At 37.1% G+C, this 24,923-nt stretch overlaps 4 protein-coding genes across 6 annotated transcripts; 2 read left to right on the top strand and 2 right to left on the bottom strand.

Annotated features, from left to right (window-relative positions):
• Positions 1–737: 737 nt before the first annotated feature.
• Positions 738–5,482, top strand: LOC103409337 (DNA-(apurinic or apyrimidinic site) endonuclease, chloroplastic). Of its 2 annotated transcripts, none has more exons than XM_070810143.1 (12): positions 738–866; positions 958–1,139; positions 1,254–1,354; positions 1,523–1,602; positions 1,744–1,995; positions 2,112–2,419; positions 3,123–3,233; positions 3,805–3,942; positions 4,029–4,076; positions 4,225–4,305; positions 4,759–4,918; positions 5,188–5,482. In XM_070810143.1, the coding sequence occupies exons 2-12, from the start codon at positions 1,098–1,100 to the stop codon at positions 5,307–5,309; spliced, it is 1,443 nt and encodes a 480-aa protein (XP_070666244.1). In that variant the 5' UTR covers positions 738–866; positions 958–1,097; the 3' UTR covers positions 5,310–5,482. The 2 variants fall into 2 exon arrangements, with proteins under 2 accessions (XP_070666244.1, XP_008346367.2); XM_008348145.3 differs by having other exon boundaries at positions 947–1,139.
• Positions 5,483–5,938: 456 nt separating this feature from the next.
• On the bottom strand, positions 5,939–9,479 carry LOC103436369 (uncharacterized). 2 transcript variants are annotated; one of them, XM_029090638.2, is made up of 4 exons: positions 9,341–9,479; positions 8,795–8,847; positions 7,940–8,349; positions 5,939–6,242 (listed from the first exon to the last, which is right to left on the bottom strand). In XM_029090638.2, the coding sequence occupies exons 3-4, from the start codon at positions 8,330–8,332 to the stop codon at positions 6,072–6,074; spliced, it is 564 nt and encodes a 187-aa protein (XP_028946471.1). In that variant the 5' UTR covers positions 8,333–8,349; positions 8,795–8,847; positions 9,341–9,479; the 3' UTR covers positions 5,939–6,071. The 2 variants fall into 2 exon arrangements, with proteins under 2 accessions (XP_028946471.1, XP_028946472.1); XM_029090639.2 differs by lacking the exon at positions 9,341–9,479 and adding an exon at positions 9,194–9,302.
• A 1,449-nt stretch (positions 9,480–10,928) lies between these two features.
• On the top strand, positions 10,929–17,317 carry LOC103436368 (uncharacterized). Its single transcript, XM_008374789.4, has 11 exons — positions 10,929–11,401; positions 11,882–11,969; positions 13,055–13,146; positions 13,264–13,382; positions 14,142–14,257; positions 14,331–14,458; positions 14,549–14,635; positions 15,704–15,764; positions 15,882–15,922; positions 16,020–16,140; positions 17,022–17,317. The coding sequence occupies exons 1-11, from the start codon at positions 11,043–11,045 to the stop codon at positions 17,079–17,081; spliced, it is 1,272 nt and encodes a 423-aa protein (XP_008373011.2). The 5' UTR covers positions 10,929–11,042; the 3' UTR covers positions 17,082–17,317.
• A 346-nt stretch (positions 17,318–17,663) lies between these two features.
• On the bottom strand, positions 17,664–23,388 carry LOC103436367 (U4/U6 small nuclear ribonucleoprotein PRP4-like protein). Its single transcript, XM_008374786.4, has 5 exons — positions 22,310–23,388; positions 21,523–21,976; positions 21,231–21,428; positions 21,034–21,115; positions 17,664–18,186 (listed from the first exon to the last, which is right to left on the bottom strand). Exons 1-5 carry the CDS (start codon positions 23,068–23,070, stop codon positions 18,053–18,055), a joined length of 1,629 nt encoding a protein of 542 aa, XP_008373008.2. The 5' UTR covers positions 23,071–23,388; the 3' UTR covers positions 17,664–18,052.
• Positions 23,389–24,923: the final 1,535 nt, after the last annotated feature.

Genomic DNA, 24,923 nt, shown 5'->3' with positions numbered 1-24,923 from the left:
ATGGAGGAAGATGGGAGGGGGAAGAAAGGGGTGGGTTGCAAGGAATGAGTGGTCAAGAAAGATAAGATGGGTATTTTTTTTTTTCCCTCTCTTCTTCTTTTGGGTTGTAGGTTGGGTGGTTGGGTGGGGGGGGTTGTGGGTTCAACTTTTGTTTTTTTTTTATATTTAATTTAGAAGATTCAGATTTTTTTTTTTTAAATTTAAAATTATTTTTTTTGCCACGTGGCATAAATATGACAGCCACATCAGCACTTAACGAATAGAAAATGTAAAGGATGTATTATTTTGAAATAACATAGTACATGAAGTATGAAAGTGAAATGTTTTAAATATGTTGTATAGGGTTGTAATAGACCTCAAACCTGAGGAGCTACTATATAATTTACCCTTTTAAAAAAATAGCTTATTAAAAAAATCTGGAACATCAATGTGTTTTTGATAAAACAAAAAAAAGTGACTTTAAAAAAAAATTGATGTCAATGACAATAGAAAAGCATAAAAAAGAAAAAAAGGGTCTAACATGCTTCTAAAAAATATTTTTTTTCAAGGCATAGTAATCAGTTCCCATTTAAAAAATTCAAAAAACAAATATATCCCACATATTTTACAAAATTACAATAATTATCCTACATTATTCTCTTCGACAATTATTATACCATATTAAATATCATATCTATTTTAATAATTTAACGTATCTACAACAATTTATATAAAAGTGTCCAAACATTCAAACACTATTTTTTTTTTTGTTAAAAATACTTTTACAAAAGAAAAAAAAAAAAAATCATATTTCTCAGTCTGTCTTTGCAACTTCGTCTTGGAAGAAGAATGCAATTAGGGTTTAAGTCTTTCCTCAATCTCAGCAGGTTAAGGTTTTCTCTATGATTTTCAATTCCGTATGAATTTAATTTCAGCTACATTTGAAATAACTGACGACCCAAACCAGTAACTTCGCAGTTTCTCTGACGAATTCCACAACCGGAACAAGAGCATTGGATTCTCTGATCAGATTGGGAGCACCTCAAGCTTTTGTGCCTAAACGCACCGTCTCGACTGCTTCCCCCACAAGAAAGAAATCCCCCAAAGCCAAAGGACCAATGAGTGCAACAAACCCAACTCCTCAGAATCCTATTTTCAAGGTTCTACTTGTATAAATTTCATGTATTTTATGCTGATTTTTCTATTTATTTCCGTTTTTTGTTTGTTGGGTGATTTGCAAATAGTGTTTGTTAGCGATTGATTGAATCTCTTAGGAAGACGATGTCGAAAGCAATGAGCTTGAGATTGAGAGTTTTAAGGATGACCCTGCACGAATCGAGGCAATGACAGTTCACCAACTCCGAACTACGTTGAGGTAAACATTTCTTCAAGTCTTAATTTTTTCGTTAGTCAAGACTCAAATGGGGATGTTCCTTTTGTATCAAGTGTGTATGGTATTGATAGATAGCAAGTGGGGATTTGAGTTGAATATTATGATTTACAGTGCTTGTAGAATGCTTTGAAACTTTAAATTGCCTGCCAGGAATGTCGGTATCCCTGCCAAAGGTCGTAAATGCGAGCTTGTGTCTGCCTTGAAGTGCTTTTTGGAAAAGAAGATAGATGGTACCGAATTTTTTTTTTCATGTACTGCTCCGAAAGTTAATGAACGTCTTATTAAAATTGATTTCATACTATTTCTTCTTTGTGCCTAGTTCCTTGGACTTGAATGGTTAGGACTTAAAAGAGTTTATTCGCATTTATCAGGTGAAGGTTCTGTGGTAAGACAAGGACAAGTGTCCGCCATTTCTATTGAAAATGCATCAGGTCAAACCAAGGCTGAAACTTCATCTGATGGAGACCATGCTCAAAATGTCGACACTGTTTTGGAGGGTCATGAACTGCAACGGAATAAGAGAAGGTTAAAGCATTCGTCAGTTAAGAGTAAAACTCTTGTAGGCGATAACAAAGTTGCCACGAAAAAGGAGAAGCTGTCAATTGAATATGATGAGGTTTCAGGTGCTGTAAAATGGTTCCATGGATTGTCATTCAGTGTATTTTCTTATTTTTATCCAGGTTCAGTTAACTTAATGATGATGACTGGTTCTGCTTGTATACTGTTGTTATCTGTCTAGGTGAGAAAATCTCGAGGACACGGAGGAAAGTATCTTCAGAAACTATTAGTGTTGATGTCAAAGCTGATGATAGAGTGGCTGAGCCGTGGACAGTTCTTGCACACAAGAAACCTCAGAAAGATTGGATCCCATATAATCCTAGAACAATGAAGCGTCCACTGCTTCCCAGAGATACTAAATTTGTGAAGCTTATGTCTTGGAATGTCAATGGTTTAAGGGCATTACTTAAGCTGGAGGGATTCTCTGCTTTGCAGCTCGCTCAAAGGGAAGATTTTGATGTACTGTGTTTGCAGGAGACCAAACTGCAGGCAAGTATTTTATTTCTAATTTTTACCTTTTAAAGGGTCAATTCTTGTTTGATAATACAGTTAATGCATCATTGTTTCGTAGTTACATTTTTATTATATTTACATGCTTTGTGATTGGCAAAGAATTGGCTGATAGCTTGGCCTCTGAATGTGCTGAGCAATGAGTGACATTATCTTTTATGGTTCAACATGATGGGCTATCTAAGGCTTAAAGTTCACTCTCAAGAAGGCTCACCGAAGAATAGGTTTTCATTTCTGAGTAACTAAAGGTCAATTTTTATTTATTTTTTTATTTTTTTCAATCTCTTTTTGTGTGTATCAGCTGTCAAGATTGCTTCACTACTCGCACTTGTATAGTTTTGGTCACTTATAAGAAGAAAAAAAATCTTGGTGGAGTTTATTTTTACAATAGAAGGCAATCTTTTATTGTAATGCAGTGCTTTACTCCGAAATATTCATGCCAAGTATACCGGTAACCATTCCCTACTTTGGACTCTTAGGTTGTTCGATCATACTATCAATGTTTGAGGTATACTGATTTTTTCCATTCGTTAGTTTATACTGATAGAAAAATATATCTTTCTATTTGGGACAACCAAGCTAAATCTTATGCCTTTGTCCTTCTAAAGTTAACTATAAGACGTAAATTGCACCCATCTTCTTTTTGCTTTTTCTATATCAATTATATTATGTTTTGGAACAGGAGAAAGATGTTGAAGATGTGAAAAGGTCTCTGATAGATGGCTATGAGAATAGCTTCTGGACATGCAGTGTTTCCAAACTTGGTTATTCAGGAACTGCAATTATATCTCGGGTATATAGCTTCTCTCTTCTTGAGGGCGGTTATTTGATGTCTTTAGAAAATGAAGTATTGAATGTATAATGGTCTTTATTTATACCTGCACCGTGGCTCCTTAATGTTGTGTTAACCTCACTTAATGCTTAATTCTGGTCAGCTATTTATTTGTGTGAACAATGTAGATTCTAGGCTTCTAGTCCAATAGCGAACCAAAACTTCATAGAAGATGAGTTCAATGATAATGAAATCCGTGTCTACCTAGTTTTAAAAAATTTCGAGAATTGAACTGCAGCTGCTAATTTTTTCTCTTACATAAGAATAATATAGATGTCAGCAACAAAGTTGAGAGCAGTGATTTTTGCCTATTACCTTTTTTTTTTTAAATGTTTCAAATGCTTATTGGGTAAGAATAAAATTATTTTGATCTTGCTTTCTTATTTGAATGCAACTATTCATTTTTGTTTCTACATTGATATTGTTTTTCCATCTGTGGTAGTGGAACAGCAGAGTTGGATTTGCTTTTATCCATTCATGAATTTTATATTGGTTAATCTGCTAATACAAATTGGCGTTCATTGTCTGACAGATAAAGCCACATTCAGTCACATATGGCCTTGGCATACCCGATCATGACAGTGAGGGGCGGATTGTAACAGTAGAGTTTGACTCGTTTTACCTGATAAGTGGATATGTTCCTAATTCTGGAGATGGTCTGCGAAGACTGGTATTTAACCTTAAGCATTTTGCAGCCGAATTCAATGTAGTATTTAGAGATGCCTTCTCTGCTAACAGTCGTAATTTCTTTTTTAGTCATACAGGATCACAGAATGGGATCCAACTCTCAGCAATTACATGAAAGTAAGTGTACTATATTTTTCCCTCTATTACGGCACAATACTCTTTTTTTTTCTGGATCGAAGAAATTTTGTATGCTTTTGAAAAGCATAGCTGATGTGATAATTTAATAATTACTTGATGCTTTTGAGCACCTTCATTTTCAACGCAGGAGCTGGAAAAGTCAAAACCTGTCATTTTAACTGGTGATCTAAACTGTGCTCATCAAGAGATAGACATATATAACCCAGCTGTAAGTTCTCCAGATTTTGTTGTCAGTAAACCTTTGTTATTCCCTGCAGATCACTCAACATAAGGAAAAGTATCCGAATTTTAGGGTGTCTATCTCAAGAAATATATTTTATAAATCAAGGTTATCGATGTTTGAGATTTTGACAAACAAAATGAGCATAATTTCAGCATTAAGTTCTACGGCTGAATCAGGGGAAAAAAAATTCTGTAGAAGCTTTAAGTGGTGTTCAGCATGTGACACACCTGTCTGGTGTCATTTAATCTGTTCCTACCTAAAAAAACGAATCCTGAATTTGGGCTATTAATTTGCTTCAATTTTTTTTTTAACCTTTTCTTAGGAAAATTGAGGTGGCAAATTGAACATATTTAGGGGATGTTATGCCTACTCGGTGACACAGCTTGTAGCATACTATACCAATTTTATTGATGATCTTTTTTCTTAACACACCTATAGGGAAATAGAAGAAGTGCCGGGTTTACAGATGAAGAAAGGCATTCCTTTGGGACAAACTTTTTATCCAAGGGATTTGTGGATACCTTCAGAAGGCAACACCCTGGTGTTGTAGGCTATACTTACTGGGGTTATCGGCATGGTGGACGCAAATTTAATAGAGGTATTCTCAATCTGTATTCGTAGATTTCATTATTCAGATTTGCAATTGCATTCAAACAAGTACTTGATGGTATCAAATTATGCCATATAGTTATGATCCAAGTGTTCCTATGACCAGACATTCTAAGCATCCATTATTTGCATACTGATTTTGTGATTCTTGGAACATGTATTTGTGTTTGTGTGCAAGCGCGAGATATTCATATGTAAGGAAAGTTTTTTTTTTCCCCTTCAATAGTTCAGATTTGTTATTGTTATTGTTCTTGCTAGGGTGGCGGCTTGACTACTTCCTCGTCTCAGAATCCATAGCGGACAAGGTTCACGACTCATACATTCTCCCTGATGTTACTGGTAGCGATCATTGCCCTATAGGTCTTGTATTTAAGCTCTAGGTAGGACGGCGAAATGAAATCCAATTTTGTATGGGCATTTGAAATCGCCTAAAGACTAAAGTGGTACATTGCAAAATTTAGGGGTGGAGATTTTGTATTGCTTTCCATCCGTAAACTTTAACTCTATGTTGTAATATAATGACTGAACCAATCGATGAACTTATTTGTTTAAATGTTTTTAAGTTCATTCCCAACAAGACTCACCTACGAATCTTTGTGAGCAAATAAAGTTAGGTACCTACAGGTCTTGTCGAGAATAACCATGTTTGCTCCGCAAGATACAGGATATGTTCCAATGGACTAATCTCCTATAATCTTGGAGATTCCCACAATCTTGGGATTGGCTTAAGCCTCAAGTAATCACAATCGTATAACGTAAAAATATCTATCGCTAGATATCCTCTAAAATTCTCCTTGTTTAATATGGATATCACTATCCTAAAAGGTCCATCTCCCAACTATTATTAGGGTTGAACATGGGCAATGCATATGCTGCTCTCAAATCTCAATCGCTCTCTTCCCTACTGCTTACAATCCTTACGCTAACTTGACCGTAAGAGAACTTATGGCTGGTATCACACCAGTGCCTTCCAAAATTTAGAGCATACGAGGTCACAAAACATAGAGAGTCCAGTTAAAAAAGGTGTACAAATTTTGTTAAAAATGAGGACTCGGTACAAAACATACTAAGTCCCGGTTATCTTGTCTATCCGGTGAAACTACAGGATAGCACCACTTGGACTATTTAGAAGTGAAATAGACTCAAAGTGGTGTGGTATCGACGATGGCTTCTAAAATCTTCTTTTCCAGTTCTTGTTCATCGATCCACATGGAACTCTTACGTCGCAGCAGTTCTTTCTCATCTTTTTTCATCTCTTCTTTCTGTTTTTCCTTCATCTTCCAATTCTCAAGCTTCTCTGCTCTTTCTTTCAACTGTGCATTTAGACAAATCATAACACGTAAGACAAGTGAAAGAAACATAGATGCAGTGTCGAACAAGAAAAGAAAAATTAACCAGCTCTCTTTCCTTCCTCTCGAGGACATTGATTGGATAAAGATTTTCAATCAAGTATAAAATTGTCATTTATTTATGTAACCCGTGAAGGTAGACTCGCATGCCACAATTAATCATGTGAATTTACTTTAGATATTCAAACCTTGCATACTTAACAAAGAACAAATCCCACATGTCCCTGCCAAAACCACGGCAAAGGAAGTTGCATCCCCGACTGATACACTTGATCCTTTCATCTAAGCAATGCAATCTCAACTACATGAGGAGAGATAGAGTTGGAAAAGCTTGAACACTCTAAAAGGAGAACTCTACCAAGGAAAACGACGACTTTACCTTCTACCTCAAACAAAACACCACTTCCCCCCACACCACTAAAGCTATATATTTCTTTAAATGATCAAGGAAATCTCTGACAGTCGATACATTTAAGTTCACCGAATTTTTTTTAACCCTCATTATTCATGTTATCACAGTATGAGCTCGGACTGTTAAATAAAACATGTCAAGACACCAGTATCAACTATTTTTTTTTCATCAATGACTATAAACATCTACTCAAGTTTTAGTTGGTACAGGAATGGAAACTAAAAGAATATGCCAAACCAGATTTTTGATCAACGCTTAACAAGATAATTAATTTAACCCTCATTATTCATGTTATCACGGTATGAGCTCGGACTGTTAAATAAAACATGTCAAGACACCAGTATCAACTATTTTTTTTCATCAATGACTATAAACATTTACTCAAGTTTTAGTTGGTACAGGAATGGAAACTAAACGAATATGCCAAACCAGATTTTTGATCAACACTTAACAAGATAATTAATTTTATTTTAACGGGACAAATTTCACCATTGAACATTTATAAACCACCAGATTAGGGTTCTAATCAAATGTTAAGTTAAACAACATCGATTTGGACTCCAAACTCTAAGGACCTTCTTAAAAGCCTTTTTTTTATTAAGAAACAATTTGGTAAAGGAAATTAAACCTAAAAATATCTCAAGGTTTACCAAGCATACAAATGAATGTCAGCTTTTACTTTTTACCAAATGAAAATTGTTTTGAGATCATGGTCAGAAATGCACCATGCATATTATCAATGAATAGACTGAAATATCATCAGAAGAGTTGGATAGCACAACAGCACAAATAGATCCATTATGAATGTCTTACTTTCTAATGCTTTTATGGGTTAACATTTCCGCATAAATAACAAAGACGCTAACATATCAATCTTGCCAATTCCTAACTACTGGACCCTTTACTGTCTACTCCTATTAGATCTTCCCATTTTCTTTTACAAACCAAACTGAAAAGCCAAAAAAGATTCAAGGATTCAAAGATTTCTCCTTTTTCTCACCTTTCCAACAACAAAACAGATAATCAACACCAATTAGAAGACCTAAATTTGAAGCAAACACAAATCAGAAACTTCACCAACTCAAATTCTCCTCTGCCCTCCCATTTCCACATGACAAACCCAAAAAACCAAAAACCCAAAATTTCAAATTAATTAAAAACCCAAAAATTTCCTTCCATTTCCCACACTTTCTCAGCAACCAAACACTGGAACAAAATCAAAATCGGAGAAAAATCAGATTGCACATACCAGCGTTTGCCGGAACTCCTGCTCGGCAACCTCACGCTGCTGGGCGCGGACCTTTGCAGCCTCTGCCTTGAGCCTCTTGCGCTCCTCGTTCTGGAGCCTAAGGGCTTCTTTACAAGCCTCGTCCTTGCGAAGTTTCTCGAGCCTCATGACCTCGACCTCCTTGATATACTCCTTGCGGACCTCCTTGACCTGCTTGGCGTAGTCTCGGCGGAGCTGCGCAAGCTTGGCCTCAGCCTCCTTGGGGTCCTTGGGGGCCTCCCAGCACCCAATGAAGGAATTGGGTTCCGTGTACTGGTGGTTCTGCTGGTGGCTGTTGTGATGTGTCGGCTTCGTGCTTGTGGAAAAGGACCGCAGGCGCAGTGAACGGTACAGCGAGCGAGAGGTAGTCGACATTTTTGTGTGCTTTGTCACTGTTGAGAGCATCGTTAGTTAATGCCCGTATTCGGTACTGGTTCAATAGACATGGAAAAAAAACACATTTTCTGCAGCTCAAACATATAATACTCATATCATACGGAAATCCGTATTATACAACCTTAAAAAAGGCCAACAAAATGGGGAAAAAAATAAAATTGGAACACTTCATCACAGCACCAGAAAAGTGAGGGAGAACCACCAGACACATATAATGATATAAAATATATCAAGGAATTGCATATATCCGTGTGGTTTTTCAGTTAATCGTTTTATATCCGTGCTTTTTCTTACAACCCCTATTTTTTCTTATCAACATGGACACATACATATATAAAGCAGTCAATTATATCACAACCCAATCAGTGCAGATAAACATATCTATATAATACACACACACACACACACACACACATGTATTATATGTATGAAGAGACTAACCTGCAAATGAAATTATTGACCAAAAAATACGGCAAATGAAATGTTGTTGAGTCCTGCAGAATAAAGAACAAACGATAGTAAGTATGAAAGTGGTGCAGATCAGGTAAGGCTTTAAAATCCAAACTTTAGGACCTGGATGTTGAATTTCATATATGACAGTATAGCTAATAAACAGATGAAAATTGGATAGACTTTTTACTAACTTAATTTCATTAGCAGAAATTTAAGATATTTATGGTTTTCAGGCAGGAATTCGTAGGAAATTTGATGACATTTGGTCCACACTCGTACATACTAAGAAACAAATTGACTAAAAAATTGATTGTGTTAGAAATTTTTCAAAATCCCAAAAAGAAAAAAAAAATACCCCTTGATATGAAACCCTAGAAAAATACCCACCAAATCACAGCTCAAACTTGACCAAAATCATGATCAAAACTTAAAATTAAACAAAAACCCGCAACAGATTTTAACCCATAAAAGAACCCAGTAAGACAGATAGAGAGTGGAAGAGAGAAATAGAGCTTTGGAGAGGGAGAGGTTCACCTGAGTGTGTGTGTGTGTGTGAGAGAGAGAGCAGAGCTCAGTCGCACGAACCACGAAGGACGAAGCGTTTGAAAGAGAGAGTGCCAGACGAGGGCCTATGGGTATTTGGGCTAATTGGGCTAATGATTATGGGGGAGGCTTAGAAATTAGTAGGTGTACTTGGGCTTTCTTTATCATTTCGTTTTCTGTTTAAAAATTGAAATCTTTTTTTTTTTTTTTTGACTAAAAACCAAAAGCGTAAACTGACGGTTAATTTGTAAAATTTCAAGGGTGTTTGTTAACTATTCGTTTCATTTTTATTTTTTAGTTTTCGTTTTCAGTTTTCACTCAAATCATGATAACGACTTCCAGTTTAAAAAAATAAATAAACACTAAAAGCCAAAATGTAAAACAAAATTTTAGAAACTCAATGGATTGTTAAATATCCAATAAGATTTCAGTTTTCTGAAAACTAAAATCTTATTTAGTAACCATTTTCAAGCTTCAAGTCCACATGTCTGCAGCTTAGATTCAAATACTACCACGAGTCTAGATTTGGATTCTCCATCACCTTAGGATTTGGGAGCAGCCATGAGATAGCCTTGGGTTCCTCTCTACTCACCTTGGAAGAATGGGTTGTTAACACTAAATCCCCGCCTAGGCACTAGGTGGCTAGTTACCATCCCGATTAATGCTTAGACATTTGAAAATTAAGAGAGAACGCCTAAACCTGCTGAGGTGCACGGACCGCCTAAACACCCGCCTAACCCGCCCAAACCCGTCTAGGCACCCACCTAGCCCACCTAGACTTGCCTAGGCACCCGTCTAAGTTGCAACTCACTTAGACAGAAAATAGATAACTTTCATTTTGCATTTTAAAAAAAAATAAATTGTAAGAGACTTGTTAAATTCCATATTTTCATTATGTTCTAATACTTCATAATATATAAATGTCATTCTATTTTGTAGTTTATGATTAAATTATATATATTTTAAGTATAAACAGACACTTTTTTTTTGTGAAAATAAAAAGACATTTATTTACACAAAATTCAGGACCAAATTTAGTTAACATACCAAATTCAAACTAGGTGTAAGTATTTATGGACCCAACATGGAACCGGATCCCCTCCGGACCCTTGTAAACTGAGCCTACTGAGCTAAGGATTCGGGCAGTTGAAATTTGATTTAACGGTTATAATTATTATAACTTTTAGAGGGCTCCCTGTTTGTAGCCGTTGGATTAAATTTCAACGGTCCGGATCCTTTGCTCAGCAAACTCAATTTACAAGGGTTTGGAGGGGATCTGGTTCCACCCAACATCATCAAATTGGTTGATCAAAATGGATGAGGATCCTCTCCGGATCCTTACAAAAGATTATTTCCAAATCCTCATTGTGAGGACTCTAAAAATCTTTACATTCTATCTGTTTATTGTATATCGTGCAGTCAATTTTCGTTGAGTATTATTTTTGTTTAATTTTGAATAAAAAAATTATAATAATTTTTGACCGTACGATATACGATGGATGGATAAATACGAGGATGATGAGCTGGCAGCGTGCTACTGGTGCAATGACGAGGTGAAGAAACGTAACTGGACAGTCATGAGTCATGAGTCATGATTTGCCGAGTCTAAACGCAGAGTTTCAATAAAAGACTAGAAACTATTACTCAGATCATCACAGAGAGAGAGGAGAGAGGCGAGAGGAGAGAGAGAGCCATGGTAGCTCGAAAGCGAGCTTCAACAGACTCATCGGCACAAACCAAACCAGACGAGACCGCCGCACGGCCAAAACCCCAAGAACCCACATTAGCAGAGCCGCCGATTGCACCACCAAAGTCAGGCCTAATTCTGAAGCTCGTGCTCTTCTTCTCAGTCCCATACTTTTACCTCCTCTTCTACCACTACAAGATCGAAGCAGAGCTTCGCAAATCGATTCTCATCAATGCTGGTCTCAGCCTTGCCGGGTTCTTCGTCACCGTTAAGATGATCCCCGTCGCTTCCAGATACGTCCTCCGGCGCAATCTCTTTGGCTACGATATTAACAAGAAGGGTACCCCTCAGGGCACTGTCAAAGTGTGAGTATTTTTTCAAATTTTTTTTCGCTAAATTATCCTTTTATTGAAATTATGAAGTGGGTATGTACTGGAATTAGTTTTCGTTGAATTCATGAACTGGATATATGTTTGTTACCTTGAGGATTTGACCATGGCAATGAATACGGTATGTTGCATTCTAATTTGCACCTCAACTGTCTTGTGTTTCGAGACTTTCGAGCTTGTTGCTTAGACTGTTGGTTATGAAGATTTTAATTAGATACAAAATTCCATATATTTGACAATTGAGTGCAGTGATTGTCATCCATAGTTTTGTATTTGGTTTTGCATTTTCGATTCTCGATTGATTGACATAAGGTTTGTTCTGGAAATACTCATTGTTTATTGGAGAAGATCCTGTTTTACTTTCCAAAATATACCTTCTCATGTTTATTGATCTGATGCTTCATGCTTCCGATGTATTTTATTTTTGATAATCATGGCTCCATTTTTGGTTTTCAGGCCTGAGTCACTGGGTATTGTTGTTGGAATTGTCTTCTTGGTCTTGGGAATCTTATTTCAGTATTTTAACTTCACTGCAGATTCAAATGTAAGTGTGCTATTTTTCATTGATCTCAGGAACATACATTTTATGCCAGTTTACTACTTCTGCAGTAGCTTTTAGCTCAACGATGAAACTTTTAGTTCTTGGTGACACGAGACGCTTTATGTCGGTTTGTTCTTTATTTTTGTCAAATTGTTTAATGTAGTTATTTACATAATTAAGGGCGTGAATGAAGGCTATTGCTACTTAGGAAGCCAATGGGCAGGGAGAAAGATATGACTGCATACTAAGATCATAGTCAATCTCAATGGAGCCATGGACATGCTTCCCGAAATAGGCATCCTTTTGTAAATGGTAGTGTTATAATGCTATCAAGGCAGGCTTAATGTTGTAGGAGATGGTCATTACTTTGGTGTGGTTAGTGATGTAAGTGGCATAGAGGGAAGTTCACTGGTGGTGATTAGAGCTGACTTGGTTCAACTAGAGGCCTCAGATGAAGTTATAAATATGGCACTTCTGGTAACTAACATCTCAAAAGAATTCATTTTAATTCATTTTCTTATTTATCTGAACCTTTTTACTTGAAAGAAGGTAAAAAAGAACAAAAAAAAGATATTAAAGTGACAAAATTGGAAAGTTAGCTTTGTTTAATTTAAACCTTAAATACATGGGGGTTTAAATTTCATTTTGGTCCTTGGCCATTGCCTTATGGCCTTAGGAAGAGCTGGAGCAAAACGATTCAGAACTGCTGACAACCCCATCTGAACACCATGTAGGCTCTGAAACTTCCTCTAGCCTCTGGCAAGGCAATGGGTGGAGTGGAAAATCCTAGAAATCCAGAAGCTTGTGAGGCTTAACCTCGAAGTCTTTCACACAAAAGCGCAACAAGCGTACAATTCACCAAAAAGCCGTACGCCTTTAGAGCATTTCGTATATCAGGTGTGCCTAATTGTTTTTGACCTACGTTGCCATAAAGCTCGCCTCAAGGCATGTCTTTGAGAACACTTGGACAAATTTTATTATTTTGTGACATCAGCTTTAAAGGTTTCTTGTATTGAACTTTATGTCTGCAAATTGTGACTATTTTTTTATGATGGAAGACTAAAGTGTTAAATATGTGAATCATGCAGTGGCTTGTCGAATACAATGCAGCATTAGCATCCATATGCTTTATGGTATTGCTTGGATTTGTAGATGATGTCCTTGATGTACCTTGGAGGGTGTGAGTATCCGGTCACTAATCTAGATTACCACTTAATAGCATTTTATGTTCAGAACGGCTCTTCTGATTAATGCTATATTTTATTCCTGTGTGCTTTCTTGTAATTATGAAGAGCAGGAAATTAGTTCTGCCATCCATTGCAGCTCTACCTCTGCTGATGGCCTATGCTGGACATACAACTATCGTCATACCAAAGCCTCTTGTTCCATATGCTGGGCTAGAGGTTTTGGATCTAGGTATTCTCGCAATATAGTTACTCAACTACAATACAGTTACTGTCGTCATACTGCCCTCTCCCTCTAATACACACACACCAATAAGGATGCTAGGATCAATTCTGTTAATTTTCCCTCACGTAATTGTAGTGAGATGGCCATTAAGATCTCAAAGTATCATAAACAGAAAATGTAAAGGATGTAATTTGTACAAAGTGTATATCTCTCTGGGGGAAATGGAAAAGATATCTCCTATGTTTATGTGTTATCTCTGGAAGTATTGAGCATATAAAAGTGTGCACTAGAAGGTAACCACGTACTTGGCAGTAATTATGTTGCTAGCATATACATTAGGCTCAGCAATTCTGATTTTCAAGGAATCAGACCAATTATTAGCATTTGCACCTATGGAGTTATTCCATTTATCTGATCTGATTCTTTAAATAATTCTTTTTTAACGTGTAGTGGAAGTGATTTAGGTTTTTTAGGTTCTTTCTTAACAATTACAGTTATCATTCACTGGCACGAATATTGACTATAAATTAGATCAAACTGAGTCACTAGGATGAATCTTGTAAACAGAGACATAGGGAAACTTGTAAGTTCTGCATCTTTCTGTTATGTGATTGAGGAAACAATAGATAAATTGATCATATGCACGAGATAGCAATTGAAATTATCTATTTATATGCAGTAATCTCCAAAATGTTTACCACACTTGTAATTTTAACAAATGAATTCTTATCCTTCATCATAAATATGTTCCTCGTTAATGTGAAGGATGGATTTATAAACTATACATGGGACTTTTGGCGGTTTTTTGTACAAACTCCATAAATATTCATGCTGGCTTGAATGGTCTTGAAGTTGGGCAGACGGTCGTTATTGCAGCTGCTGTAAGCATACAGATTTAAGAAACAGTTGCAGTCCAACTCTGTTATGAAAATGACTCGTGTGACTGATCTGCAGATTTTAATACATAATATCATGCAAATTGGGGCATCTGCAGATTCTGAGTACAAGATGGCACATGCATTCTCTATTTATCTTGTCCAACCCTTACTAGCCACCTCTTTGGGATTGTTCGCTTACAACTGGTGATGCTGCTTGTTGTATTTATGTACTAAGTTGCTTATGCATATGGCTTTCTTCATAGACTTTTAACATTTTCGTTTCTCTTTATTTAGGTATCCTTCTTCAGCTTTTGTTGGAGATACTTACACATATTTTGCTGGAATGACGATGGCTGTAGCTGGGATTTTAGGCCATTTTAGGTGCGTTCTCAATCATCTTTCAATTATAGTTAGTAAATTCGCGTATAATACTCGTATTATACATGTACATACATATTTTTAATAAAAAAATTTTGTTTTCCTTGCACGTTTTAATGATTCGTTAAACTGCACGTTTTTTATACCTCCAAATTACTCTACACGTATTATACACGAACATACATATTTTTTGCTTTTAATGCATGTTAATTTGACACATTTTTCAATAAAACATATAAAAATCGCATTTTCTATACTGATTTTCAACATATTATCAAAGAACTGAAAATAAATATATATTGTAAATACATAAAATATTAATATTTAAAAAATGGCCGAATTTTTCAAACTATTTTTTTTGGCAAAGTTGCCAAATAATACACGTATGTATTTTTCACATACAATACCTGTTATGTATTTTACTAACTATGCTTTCAATTTCACTTTTGATACAAATGATGTGGATCTTAATTTGCATATTTTTTATTGTGGCCTGCCGTAATATGGGGAATCCTTATCACTATACAGTTCTCTAACTGGAACTCACAATTTTGCATAGCTAAAAGGAACTAGGGTGAATTCGTTGTTTCTTTCTTTCAAATCTGTGACATGGCTGGAAGGTCAAAATTATGCTCTCTTGTTTCAATTAATAATTTCTCATTTTATCTTTTTATTTTTATGCAAATATGGTTGTTTCTGCTTTTGCTTAACCCTAAAAATCTCATATCAGAGGGGTCATTTTTCCTCTCATGTATACTCTCATAACAGAAAGATGTTTAAGAAGTGAACCTTAAGCTGTACTACTTAGGTGCAATTTGTGAGAAAGAAATAGTTGATCTTGTCATGATCATCTTCTAGGTAAAGAGATTAAGTATGAAGTATTTGCATCGAATGAAGGGGTCAAAGTATAATTCTTATGAGCTGAGCCCACAGAACGTAGTAAAAATTAACAATGTACACCCTATGCAATGAGGCTGTTTCTTTCCTTGTATGTACTTTTTGTACACTAATTTCTAGCAGTCATACAGTCGTTGATGATTAACTCTTTTCTTCTTTCTAATTTTGGTTCAGCGAAACACTCCTGATATTCTTTGCACCTCAAGTATTGAACTTTCTCTTGTCAGTGCCCCAGGTTTGACTCTCTTCTCTCTCTCTCTCTCTCTCACACACACACACACACACACATTCACACACATGACATCTAAAATTCATGAGATGCAAGGCATCTTATACTGTTTCGTTTTTTCAGCTTGCTGGAATTGTTCCATGTCCACGGCATCGTTTGCCTAGGTAACTTTGTAAAAATTCTAACAAACAGTTTAGGAATTGCCTCAGGCATCTTATGGGAATGATCCTTATAAACGTCTCGCATGTCTTTTTACTTCAGGTTTGATCCTGAAACTGGACTTCTGACTGGGACAAAGGATGGGACAGTTGTAAACCTTTTTCTAAGACAATTTGGCAGGATGACGGAGAAGTCACTTTGCGTCTCTCTTCTAGTTTTCCAGGTGATTATTCATGCTAGTTTTGCCTATAACCTGCATTTTTAAGCAATAGGGAAAGATCCAGCTGAACTACCTTAATCCTTCCAGCGCATGAGTGTTTCTGTTTCCCATTTTGATAATGCCATGTCAGTCAGGCCCCTACCCTTATAAGTTGATCAAGCTGAATTATCCTTATAAATTTACAATGTACCCCAACTAGATATTCTAATATATCATGAATATGCTTCTCAGATGTATTTGGAGAATCGGGTACTAAGACGCCCACATAGTGAATTAAGGATCCATGTATTTCACCCCAATATGGTGCGGTTAAGTCTCAGTTGATTGTTTTCTTGGTACATTGGCTTTGGATCAAACCCATGGCTATTCTAATTCTAACCTCTTGCCAGGGGTTTAAGTCTTGATAGATTGCTTTAAACATGTATCCATCTCTTTAGAGTGGGTTTTTAGTGGTTTTACAAACGGTTAACCTGGTGTCCGAAGATAATGCACATTTGTAGTAATGTTGTGTTATTCAACATTTGCAACCCACTGTTCTGTACCTTGGATGCATTCAAGAAACTTGTTAAGATATTCTGTGTGTTCAATCCGGACAGGTACTGGTATGGAGGTTCTTTGGGATAGAGTTCAGTTTTTGTCTGTTCTCTGGGCTTCAGTTTCCCAGAGAATTTCACTCGAGTGAAAAGTGGCTACGTTCTAGTTGGTCTTAGGTCCTTTACGAGCACTGTTGAGTTGGTTGTTTTTTCCATGCTTTTGTTGTGTTTTGTTATCTCGGGTGTTCTTCTTGGTCACCCTTTTGTTTCTTCTCTTTGGGTTCACGTGCATGCTTGCGTTTTAATCGCGTTATTTAAAAATCACATGTTTTGGATGCATTCATGCAACAGGCTATGGCATGCTGCTTCTGTTTCCTGCTGAGGTTTTTCCTTGCTGGCTGGTACAAATGAGGCGGAAGAGATGAAAGTAACTTGGGTCTAATCGGTGGAAGCATGTTGTAGTGTATAATTTCCCGCAGGCGAGTCGATGGCTGCTAGAGAGAACATTTTTTGGTTAAAATACAAATGACTGGTTTGAAATTTTGACATCCTTAAGATGGTTCCAACTTATATTTGTTTATACTATGTTAAAGAAAGATGATAAACGTTAAATTTAGACAGACAAAATTTGTATTTTGGCACTTGAAGTTGAAATATGTACTTTTATTTTTTGAGAAAATCAAACCTAATTTTTAAAAAGATTATCGGTGATGCGGGTCGTGAGCTGTCGTTTGCAACTAGCGGTGATTGTTTTTTAAGTAGTCTTGATCCTTGAACATACGCACATCGGCCTCTTTTTCGTCGCTTGTTAGTGTTTCACGAGCTCTATCTTTGGTCAGCATCAGATAAACTCACAACAAAAGGGAAAGCTTTACATCCGAGTTTAAAACAATCGGAAAATTTCACCGAAAACACACGAAACCATCGGAGAGACGACACCTTGCGCGAATCAACCCAGTGTTTCCCTAACAATTCACAATACGTCAACGAAAATAACAAGAACCGCAAGCCTTCAACATTACATAACAAAACGAATAATCGAAAGCCAAGTACAAGTTCAGGGAGGATTTTGGCAGTTTAACAAAAACCCTCTTCCACCTGGGTTCCTTCACAATTAAAAAATTAACTTGAACACAGATATCTGCCAGTTAGCAAGGGTTGTGTCTGAAGACAGCTCAAGAAGCATTGTACATGTTTTTCATGTTCTAAGGGACATCATCTCATGTACCTTATGATTTTAAAAGCTAGAACCAACGTTATGATCTTAAACTCGAACAGAAGCTTTAGCCTTGACGAAACTGTCTCCACTATAATCCATGCATCTACAAGTAACCGCCACCTCTTTACCATCTTTTGAAAGTTTATCTAGAATTGGGCAGGTCCTAATCCGCATCCATTGCCTGATCCTTCTCATTGGTACTGTAATCCACATCCATTGCTTGATCCTTCTTGTTGGAACGGCTGGACCACAGTTTGATGGTTCGGTCATGTGATACAGTAGCAATCTGTTGCCCATCTGCTATCAACAACATAAGTTCGGATGTTAATCCAGAAACTAGCTTTCCAGAACAACAATTAGATAACTAGTCACTCGAAGAAATACCTGAGCAGGTTAAAAAAGTACTCTCATTTTGAGAATTTATTATAAAGCACAAGCAGGTTAAGAAAAGCTTTTAGAAACTAGTTAATTACAAACAAAACCCAAGAATGAAAGAAAAGCAAGAAGAAAAAAAAGAACGGTGGGTGCAGTTACAGGGTCTACGGGACAGAATTAGAAAGGCTGTGACACATAGATATCATATATCATAAAGATAAAAAAGGAAAATACAGTGTTTAGGTATTTCCAAAATAGTGTCAAAGAGAGGGAAATTAAAATGGAGAACTGGAAGAAAAAAGGGGCAAGGGGTTAAGTGGAGGACATCTGCAGGTTAATGAGTTGTCTTGAGCTGCAACAGACAAAAGGTTGTTTCTTGTTGAAGTTTGTTTGCTTTCACTACAATGCTCCGTCCAGGAAGCATGCCTGCGAGAAGCGCAGAGAGCTCCTGACCTAGGATTACAAGGCAAGGCATATGTTCATATCCAAAACCCATATATATACACATAATCTCAGACAATGTATATTGAACAGTGCCACTAGCTCAAGATACGATTGTTCTAAGGGCCCCTTAGAAGCCCTTGAAAGCATTACACTTTAGAGAAAAAGACTTCAAGCTCAATAAAAAAAAAAGGTCGTACCCAGTGCATAAGGCTCCCGCTTTACGCAGGGTCTGGGAGAGGTGAATGTCGGCTAGCCTTACCCCAATTTATGGAGAGGCTAAGGTAACAGCTACAAATACTTTAGGTAAAAAAACCCAGGCCGACTTTGTAAGGTTAAGGGCACCAAAAGAATTTCACAACTAAGAATCAATTAGAGTATGACAAGTGGATAGAAAAGGGCTTTTTCTCCTATTGAGCTTTTGAAGTGTTTTTGTGTAAATTTTGTCGTTGTCCATGTGGTTTTTCTAATTTACTATTGTTCTAATTCATATGAACATTGCCTCATTAATTATGACATCATGCAATCAAAAACATTCTTTCAGAACCAATCCTTCTGAACAATTCCTTTTAAATAAATATGTTTACTTGTGAAGCTGTGAAGTTCCACCGAGAAATCCCACTTCTCACCACAGAAAAACAATACAAAGAATGATGCAATACCTCCTCAGGTAACAGCTACAAATAGCAGCTGGTAGGGTTGAACTAATAACTGGTGAGAGTTTGGGGTTTCAAGTACTGACTTTAAAATGTCTGGGTGAGACTTTACTGTTTGAAATTCTAAACTAAGTACAAACTGACCGCAACAAACCTGCTTCAAGGACTCAATCTAAACAGCTACAACTTATCACTTTTTTAAATAGAAACATTATCATTCTAATATCAAAAGGAAAAAAAAAATTACAATGGGGAAAGGAAGATAGCAGCACAGAATTAGATAACGGCTGCTCTCCAATTATGCAAAATACAAGAGAAGACACGTCTTTAAATTCTTTAGTAACTGAAGCCCAAAGAGAGGAGCATAATTATCACTTTATTTTGACAGGTTCTCTACTGCCAAGTCAAAATGTCCAAATCATCATTAACAGTAAAAAAAGGCAGCAACATTGTTTTCCAACCGAAAAACCAAATTTGATGTGGCATGACATGGAATGGCAGCTCTCACCCTTGCTGTCAAAATTGACAGCAGTTTCAAATTTTTATTGATTAATTATTACATGCTTTTTATTAATTTTATTATTGTTTGAAAACATTTATCTTCCTCCCACACCCTCACCAACTCTGAAAATATCAGTCTGCAAATTCCAAAACCCAGCTTCTTGGTTCAGAGAAAACTCAACTCCGCCACAAATCTTTGAAGCTGGGCGTTCTCTCCAGCCAGTAATTCCTCATTTTCTTCTTGATAGGCCTATGGAGCTTTTTCGCAAATGGGTTTTAGGATTTGGTGTGTATTTGAGTACTGAATATTTGACCGTTGAATCTTGCAATGCATTTGAATCAAAGGGAAGAGGCTATGCGAAATTGTATCGATTCAATTTTTTTCGAATCCAATTTAAAAGAAAAGAAGAAAACCAGACGGCTTGAAGTTATATAGGTATCAAACTTATCGAGCTGATTTAAATAACTTTGCAGCTCAGAAGCCTCAGTTTTTTATGTCTTGGGTATCAATTCAGATGCCCATTCTGCTGTAAATGCTATCTGGGAAATTATGAAAATAAAATAATGGAATAAAATAACAAAAAGAAATTAATGTAATCAAATTTGTAATTATAAAACAGAAATTATGAAAAGAAATAATATAATAAAATAATATTTTAATTTGACATATCGGGTGGAGAGAAAAACTTAGAAAGATGTCAGAGTGCCACATAGGCCATCAAATTTAAATTTTATGTTTAAAATTTGACATCTCCTTTGGAGATGGTCTAACTTGGTGAAGTCAACACACGATGACAAGGTCAGATTGCAGTGGTACACAGAAGAAAGTCTGAACCTACTATATAAGGGAGAAAAAAAGTACCGACCTAATATAGTACAAAGTTAGGAACGGGTGAAAAATGTAAGAGTGCCTATATGTCACATATGTACACAATATATATCAAAAGGTGTACATTACACATACCAAAAGGTGAGATATGTTCACAGCTCTGCCTGCCCCACTTCGTTCCACCCATCAATATCTTATTACACTTAGAACTATGCCATGATACAGTCATACACCCAAAAGATCCATCCATACTTTTTATCAATAAAGTCCCAGCATACTTAGGTTGGTGAAACAAGAAATAATAATGAAAAAGAATTGCATGACTTGGACGAGGAAACTTACCTCCAGAAATATCCAAAGATGTAACTTTTGCTTCATGTCCAGAAAGCGTCTTGACAGGCTTAAAATCTCGGGCTGACCATATCTGGCAAAGATGAAATATTTCATAGTCAAGATGTGAAACAAACAAAATAGTAATAACAAATAATAACTACAACTCGTTATCAATTTAGAAATCAAGGGTCTGAAAAGACGTATACCTTTGCTGTCAAATCATATGAAGCAGTTACAAGGAAATATCCCTCTTGTGGCTCAAATTTGACCTGTGATATGAGATTGGAATGTGCTGGAATGGTGTATATGGATTTCTTTTTTCTCAAATCCCATATTCTGCAAGTGTTGTCTTCACCCCCAGTGGCTAAATAATAGCCATTTGCTGAGAAACTGAGTGCAAGAACCTGAAAGATAGCCAAATACATGAATGAATCATGAACAATAAAAAATTATAATTAATAGTCCTCAAATAATAGTAGATAAAACTTAGAGTCTCACTTTCTTGACATGGCCTTCCAAGGCAAGAATACTTCTACCAGTACGGAGGTCCCAAACACGAGTAAGTGCATCCAGTCCAGAGGATGCCACCAATGATCCATCAGGATGGAAGTCTATCCCATAGACACTCCTACTGTGACCTTCTTGTAGAAGCAACTCTTCACCAGTTTCTACATCCCATAACCTCCAAGTCTGGTCAAAGCTAGTCGTACCCAAGTACTTACCTGATGGATGGAAGGCAATTCGTGCCAGACGGTCCAAATGGCCCTTAAATGTCAACAGCTGAGTTCCTTCTGTGTTCCACAACCTTGCAGTCCGGTCAGCAGAGGCAGTTGCTAAGAGGTTATGCACAGGAGAAAACTGAACATCAGTCAGTCGCTCTGTGTGTCCCTTTAAAGTGGTAACCTTCTTTGCTTCAGGCATGCTCCACAACTTGGCCACTCCACTTATAGCACTGACAAAAGCAAAACAACACAAGAAAAATTAATTCAACCTCTTGTACATACAATAGTATAGTCTCACAAAACCTACAACACTAGCAAAGGAAATAAATCATGACCACCCTCCTACACCTAGTTAGCAATAGAATCTTAATACGAAAAGGATGAAACCTTTTTTTCTTGACTTATACAGTATACTGACATGTTTACCTCTCAACTCAAGATAGCCATAGTCCTCGAAAATCAAATAGCATTATAGCAGGGAATAAACCATAAATTATCAAACTTAGCAATCAATTAAATTTGCAATTCAATTATACATAAAAGAGAGGCAAGGATATACATACCAAGTGGCAAGCAGTTGCCCATCATGTGAGAAAGAACAACCCGAAAGTGGCCTATCATCCCCAATCTCACTGCAATCAAGTTCCAAACTTTTTGCCTGCTCCAAAACCAAGTCCAACTCTGCATCCATATCCTCATCTGGGTCGTCCTTCTTTCTTCGAGCCCGTTCGAGCCGCAAGGCCGCCCTCCTAATGGAGTACTTGGCAATGTCAATCCTAGCATTCAACAAAGCTTTGGACCCTTCAGTGTAAAAAGGGTACTGAATAATTTGATCATCACCATCCTCCACTGCAGCAGTAGAAGCTGCAGCCTCCTCCTCCTCATGAACTTTCAACAACTTCTCCAACTCCCCTTGCGAATCCAGCCTCGCCATGATCATCCTCAACCTGTCTCGCCTTTCCATCTCTCTCTCCCCGAAGAGAGTAATGGGTTCGCCGAGCCGCCGAAGACGAGCCCTCACGGCCATGTCGTTGGTGGGAACAGCAAGAGCAGAAGCACGGCGCTTCATCAGCAGTTCCTGCATTGCTTTCTCCTGCCGCTCTCTCACCACTCTGCTCTCTTCCGATATCTCGTACTCCCCACCCGAAACGCCGGTAGCTCGTGGAGGCTCCTCCGAGTCGGAATCATCGGAGTCACTTGTGCTCGTCCTGGCTTCCCCATTTACTGGCGGCGGCGGTCTGAGGGGAGGAGCGCGGACTGGAGCAATTGGGACTGCTGCAACAGATGGCTCCGGTAAAGTTGATAGAGGTTTCTCCTCCTCCATAGCAATCTCGATACCTCAAGAGGAATTACTTTCTCTGTCTTTTGTTTTTCTCAGTGAGACATATAAACAAACAGTTGGTGCGCAGCGCAATGTGAGAAACCAGGGACGTAGCTAGCTGAATAAAGGACTGGCTGGGCTACTCAGATGCGATGAGAATCGCGAGAGCGAGAGAGAGAGAGAGAGGGGTAAGCTGAGCGGTGAAGGCCGGAGGGTTCCTAAATCCCAATTCTTCTTCTAATTTTAAATATAAAATAAAATAAAATAAAAATCTATTCTCTCTAGGTTTGCGTTTTCCAAAATTATCCCCGCTTGCTAAAATAAGATGCAACTACTCAAGCAACGTCAATTAGACATTGCGTTCGTATTATGTTTTTTTGTGCTCGTTTTTGTGTTTTATTCGATATCTTAATGAATTATGTCATGTAACATCTGTTAAATAAATGGATAATACGATCCAACCTAAATTTGACACGTTAATATTCATAGCAATATAACTCGATCCGTTATCCGTTAAGGAAAATATATTTAAATTACTTCAAAACATAAAAACATATTGTCTTTCAAGTATCACATAAATATTAATTAATGTAGAAGTGTGAAAAATGTAATATACATATACATACATACATACATACATACATACATACATATACATATATATATATATATGGATGCAAATTGCTTCCTCTTTGATCTTGGACAAAATTGCATCTACAAAACAAATAACATCTTAGGTCAAGGCCAAGAGCCTCACGCGCCTACGATGAATTGGGGGGAGCTTTGGCTAAAGAACCTCCGATGCCAAAGTTAGAAATTTGAGGGAAAAATGTTTGGAGAATTTTGAGAATTTAGCAAATAGAATTGGAATTGAGTTTTGGAGAGAATGAGAAGGCTTTTATAGGGGTGTGGCCAGCCTCCTTGGGTGAGAGAGGACCGGCCACTTGGCTCTCTTTGTGGGCTAGGTTCTTGATTTGTGTTTAATTGTGCATAATTGAATAATTAACTAATTAATTAGCCAATTAATAGAATAATTGCCTAATTGATTACCTAGTTAATATAATAAAAGGGAATGATTTGGGAGTTACATTGTGGAGAGGATTTGATGAGGATGGACAAAACAGGTTTTGAATTGTTACCTATTTTGGGCACTTTTGACTTGGTTGAGGGATGATTGCCCGCTGCTCGCGCGTAGGAATCTCGATGTGCCTTAAGGGTATTTTTGTCCTTTTTTATCCAAAGATCTACGTGTTACCTTGTGATTATTTTTGGCTCCACAAATGCCCCTACACCTGTTGGGCTGCTTATAGAAAAAGGTAACAGGTGTAGAGATTTTCTTGCTTTAGGAAACTTAGGACTGCTTCCTATTTTGATGTAGATTCCCTCTTTAATAAGCAATTAGATCCTTATAGGAATGGGAAATAAATTTCTCTTTGTTTGTACCATACTTAGGGCCTCCGTATTTAGATCTCGTATAAATACTCGGATGAGTCAAATGTAATTATGTAATAAAGGAAGGGGCAAATATGTAATAAGTGAGAATCCCTTATTCTATAAAAGGACTCCTCACTCTCCTCATTAGGGGAGACCAATTCTTAGGCATGACTCTCACCTTCTCAAAGCCTCACTCTCATTACAGAGGCTCTCTCTCTCCCTCACAATCCTCTTAGAGAAATACAATATCAGTGTGGACGTAGCCCAAACATTGGGGTGAACCACGATACATCTTGTGTTATTTACTTTCTTGCAGATTCACGATCGGATTTACGTTGTTCCAAGACCCCTCCGGTTTTGTGAATCAACACTCTCAAAGCCTATTTAAGTCCACCTTAAGTGAATTATTAAATCAACTTTGG

Source organism: Malus domestica, chromosome 12 (assembly GCF_042453785.1).
Source record: "Malus domestica chromosome 12, GDT2T_hap1".
Lineage (NCBI taxonomy): Eukaryota > Viridiplantae > Streptophyta > Magnoliopsida > Rosales > Rosaceae > Malus > Malus domestica.
Note: the sequence above shows the minus strand (reverse complement) of the source record. Positions and strands in the feature narration are given on the sequence as shown.

Bases quoted from the DNA above. Each gene is read 5' to 3' on its own strand.
- LOC103409337 (XM_008348145.3), top strand. From the start codon at position 829: ATGCAATTAGGGTTTAAGTCTTTCCTCAATCTCAGCAG. The intron at 1,140-1,253 runs GTTCTACTTGTA...TGAATCTCTTAG, and splicing joins CTCAGAATCCTATTTTCAAG to GAAGACGATGTCGAAAGCAA. The intron at 4,306-4,758 runs GTAAGTTCTCCA...ACACACCTATAG, and splicing joins TAGACATATATAACCCAGCT to GGAAATAGAAGAAGTGCCGG.
- LOC103436368 (XM_008374789.4), top strand. From the start codon at position 11,043: ATGGTAGCTCGAAAGCGAGCTTCAACAGACTCATCGGCACAAACCAAA. The intron at 11,402-11,881 runs GTGAGTATTTTT...TTTGGTTTTCAG, and splicing joins CCTCAGGGCACTGTCAAAGT to GCCTGAGTCACTGGGTATTG. The intron at 11,970-13,054 runs GTAAGTGTGCTA...TGAATCATGCAG, and splicing joins ACTTCACTGCAGATTCAAAT to TGGCTTGTCGAATACAATGC.
- LOC103436367 (XM_008374786.4), bottom strand. From the start codon at position 23,070: ATGGAGGAGGAGAAACCTCTATCAACTTTACCGGAGCCATCTGTTGCA. The intron at 21,429-21,522 runs GTGAGACTCTAA...GCTATCTTTCAG, and splicing joins TGGAAGGCCATGTCAAGAAA to GTTCTTGCACTCAGTTTCTC. The intron at 21,116-21,230 runs GTATACGTCTTT...CATCTTTGCCAG, and splicing joins CATATGATTTGACAGCAAAG to ATATGGTCAGCCCGAGATTT.
- LOC103436369 (XM_029090638.2), bottom strand. From the start codon at position 8,332: ATGTCGACTACCTCTCGCTCGCTGTACCGTTCACTGCGCCTGCGGTCC. The intron at 6,243-7,939 runs GTATGTGCAATC...CTAAATGCACAG, and splicing joins AGGAGTTCCGGCAAACGCTG to TTGAAAGAAAGAGCAGAGAA.